The sequence below is a fragment of the Atta cephalotes genome, assembly GCF_000143395.1.
Source record: "Atta cephalotes unplaced genomic scaffold scaffold00017, whole genome shotgun sequence".
Lineage (NCBI taxonomy): Eukaryota > Metazoa > Arthropoda > Insecta > Hymenoptera > Formicidae > Atta > Atta cephalotes.
In genome coordinates, this window is record NW_012130081.1 from 3,208,927 (window position 1) to 3,212,960 (window position 4,034).

At 34.3% G+C, this 4,034-nt stretch overlaps 1 protein-coding gene across 1 annotated transcript in view; it reads left to right on the top strand.

The window, feature by feature from the left end:
• The first annotated feature begins 2,382 nt into the window (after nt 1-2,382).
• Nucleotides 2,383-4,034, top strand: part of LOC105618638 (astacin) — a 25,975-nt gene continuing 24,323 nt past the window's right edge. Inside the window, exon 1 of the mRNA XM_012200168.1 lies at nt 2,383-2,635. Coding sequence (XP_012055558.1) covers nt 2,383-2,635 — 253 coding nt within the window. The remainder of the gene's footprint in view (nt 2,636-4,034) is intronic.

Here is a 4,034-nt window from a genome sequence, read left to right on the forward strand (position 1 = left end):
CTCTCTCTCTCTCTCTCTCTCTCTCTCTCTCTCTCTCTCTATATATATATATATATATATATATATATATATATATACATCCCAAAGAATGCAGGAGTTTTTTGATGAGGTTTTTAAATAGCCAACGATAATAGCAAACGATATTAAATTTAAAGACGTTAAACTAGACAAATTAAATTAAAAGTTCTTTGCAACAATAATTATAATTATCTTTCAAGTTTGTTCTCTTTCTTTTACAGTTTTATATTTATAGTTTTATATAAATGCACCTCTTATACTCTTCTTACTCGTGGAAATTTGGGACTACATAATCGATTTACGAATATTTTGTTTAATGATTGGTTGTCGAGGACAAGAAAATAAGCACAGTAGAAAAGAGGAAGAAGAGGAGCATAAGAGTTCGTCGTCTCGTCTAATGCGGCTGATAACCTCTCCTAAACCCGGTCGTCGTACCGCGTAGAGACAGAAGAGAGGGATGACGAGTAAAAGAAAGAGAATGGTGCAGAGTGAAATACTGGAGAAGAGAACGGGACAAAGAGAAGGCAACCTATCATTTCGAAATTCCGACGCAAATCATCACACCACCGATCACGGTAGATAAATTGTAGAGCTCCACATAGAATTAATCGTGGTGATCGATGGCTCCAGATAATGACTGCTCGCGTTAAGACATCGTTAAGCCGCGCCTCTGGGTTGTTGAACCACTTTAAGTAATCAATGGTTTCATTTTCGGACAAATCCAGTCTGGATTTTGCAAATCCGAAAAATAAGGTGCCGTAAACTTATGTTTATTCTTTTATCTATGTGACTCGGTCATTTAAAAAACTAAGTAAAAAGAATTGAAAAAACATATTAGTTCTTAACTGTAATACTAAAATAATTAAAAATATGTAAAAAATACCTTATTATCTTATGTATTAACTGAGTGCAAAATGTATCACTTTTAAAACTTATTCCAAAATCTCGAAAACATTTATCACTTACGTTGCTTCTAAAAAAATAAGCACGTGTTAAAGTACATAGAATTTTTTAATTAGAAAGTTAGTAAGATAATTCTATAAATGTAATAATAGACTTGTAAAAATGTTATAAAATAACAGGTTATAAAGAAATATTTAACTTTATTGTTAAAAAATACACAGTTTATTTAAAAAAAGCAATTCGTAACATTGAATTCTAATATACTAAAATGATCCATTATTGAGTATATTTTCGAAGAGTATAAGAAAAATATAAATCACTACTGTTCCTCAAAAGGATAACAATTTTGTAAATTTAATATTTAGGAGAGAAATGTTTGCAATGTGATGTGATTTTTGAAAAAAACTTTGTGTAGCTACTTTTTCTAAATTTCTGACTTGTGAACGTTTTTTGAAATGTATTGTTAGAAAATTCGTTAGAAAATAGTTTTATATATACAAATAGATATTTGAGATTTTAGCAAAGTTGTGTATTTAAAGTCTAATATTCTTTATAATTTTGTATGCATGAGTGCGTGCGCGCGCGCGTGTATTCGTGTTAAAGCAAAATGCTCGCAAATCGCAAATGCGTTAATTTATACTTTTTTTTAAATAGAAGAATTTCATAATTAATCCACAAATCTGCTGTTTCATCAATTTCTTGATGTTCTTTAATCCTCATTATCTTCCTTATACTAATCAGAAGCTTTCAAATTTCTTTCTTTCTCGAATTTTTCTTTCTAAAAAGAAGAAAAAAAAGAAGAAGAAATTAAGAAACTTTCTTAACTATTGAATGACTGTGAACCGAATTGTCGGTTCTTTTCTTCTTGAAAAGAAAACATTAGTCACATAAAGTTAGTAGTTATCTAAACTGTCTGAAAAGAATTCCATCGAACGTTTTTGCAAAAGGCACACGCATAAGGCCACACATAACTTTTCAGTGAAAAAGTCCGACCCTACCCCTTTAGAAACTATAGACCGTTATTTACGGCCCGCACCTCCTCTTAGTCTTCTGGCCTCCGACTCCCCCGAAGCACCGGCGTATAACTACCACCACCTACCGTATAAGCATAAGCCGGATTCTTCTCTCTGAGGCGGCGGCGGCGGCTGCGGCGGCGACAGCAGACATCGGGCAGCCATCTAGATATCGTCTGCAGCGTACATTGAACGCAGGGGGAATGCACTGAATGCAGAATGCAAGAGCGAGGGTACCAACCCCGGTGTTCTCTCGGGGGGCCCCAGGGCTGCAATCGCCACGGTGATCGATTGTACGTGACCCCGGTGTATCTTTCTCCGTAAGAAAGCTCTTCACATCTCATGATTCACGGATTTAAGTGTGAGAGTCTTTCACAATATCAAACAAATCTAAAGACGACTCGAATAGGCAGACAATCGTAATATAAATCATAATACGGATCGTAATATGGTTGTCTTGGAACAGCGTGAAGAATATTCGCTAAATCCGTGCCTGCCAGACAGTACAAGCACCCGGGGTATGAAACAATTTTTCTTTCGACTTAAGGACGACTACTCCGGGTTCAATGAAACAGATTTTTCCACGGGGACTGCAAAACTGCCTGCGCATGAGGCAGCGGACGGTGGCAGAGGAGGTGGTACTGATGGTGTTCATAGGTTTTTGTCCTGCTCATGCCTGTCTTATTCAAAAGAATTGTGGGGTGCGTCGATTTCAAAGAACAGCATGATTAACGACCCCGACCAGCAATATTGTTCTCCTTTCTCTTTTCCATCCCTCTCTTTGGTTTTTGACGACCTCATAATCAAATGCATTTAATTTTTGCTTTTTCTTTTATTTCTTAAGAAATATATAAAGATGTGTACCAAACTGGATAATCTTTAAATTGTTAAAATCAGATTTTCTATTTAACATTTTAAGCGAACCTTTTTCAAATCCAATTATATTTTGAAAATTTTAAATATATAAGAATAGATCTCACATCTCATCTCTGTTCCTCACATACACCCTTTGACTATTAAAATATTACATATCATAAATAATTGATCGAAATCAGCCACGCAAATTGACTTTTATATATTTAATAACGAAATTATTGAAACAAAATTATGTAAGAAAATTATTTATATAATTAAATTTTACTATAGCAATTTTAATAATACTAAATAAGAAAAGAAATTAGATTAGTAATGTAGTTTTCAAATCCAGATCAGATAGAACATAATTTCATTGATATCAATTTTTTGTTAATAGCTATATTTGTACAAAATGTATGCTTTATAGTACAGCAAAAGCAACAGTAGCATTTATCTCTGAATAAGTGCACGTGTACCTAACATCATGTTTTTGCAACGAAGAAAGTACGGCTACAGGCAATTTATGAGGAAGATTCAATTACCTTGTCATTGTTCCTTCTTTTGCTTGGCTTAGAGGCGCGAGAGTATCTATTTATATCTTGGGGAGATTCTGCAGCTTTTTTTACGAGAGACTCCGAGGTAGATACTTGAGATAACTAAGGATCCCGGCAACGGGTACAAAGATTGTGCATATCTACCAACGTTCCTTCTAAACCCTGCACAGGTATCAACCTAGGGGCAACGAACGACCGGGGTCATTGGCTGGATCCAGTTATCAAGGTTGAGGTCCTTTTCCTTCAGTAGCGAGGGATCGCCGTTTCTCCTCGGATCGATGAACTTTCCAAGCTCATCTGTGCACTACCACATCTACGCTCTACAGCAACCTCCCTCGAAATTGCACTATTGCCTCCAGCCAATTAATCTTTTAGGATTGGGAAACGTTGAATCGTATGCATAGTAACAGACACATCGTGTATTATGTTACTATGTAGCAATGAAAATTTTGTATAGAAAACTTTCCGGTTTGTTGCAGTCTATTGAACCTATTTTCTCGAATTCAAATAATCGTTACAATGATTAATTACGATTTTAGTTTTACATTCTACTTGTATAATCTTGTCATTATTAAAAATGCAATTATTGTTAAAAGAGACAGATAAATTATAGAGTCTTTTGAGAATACTGTATTCGTATTTATATATATATATATATATATATATATATATATATATATATATATATATA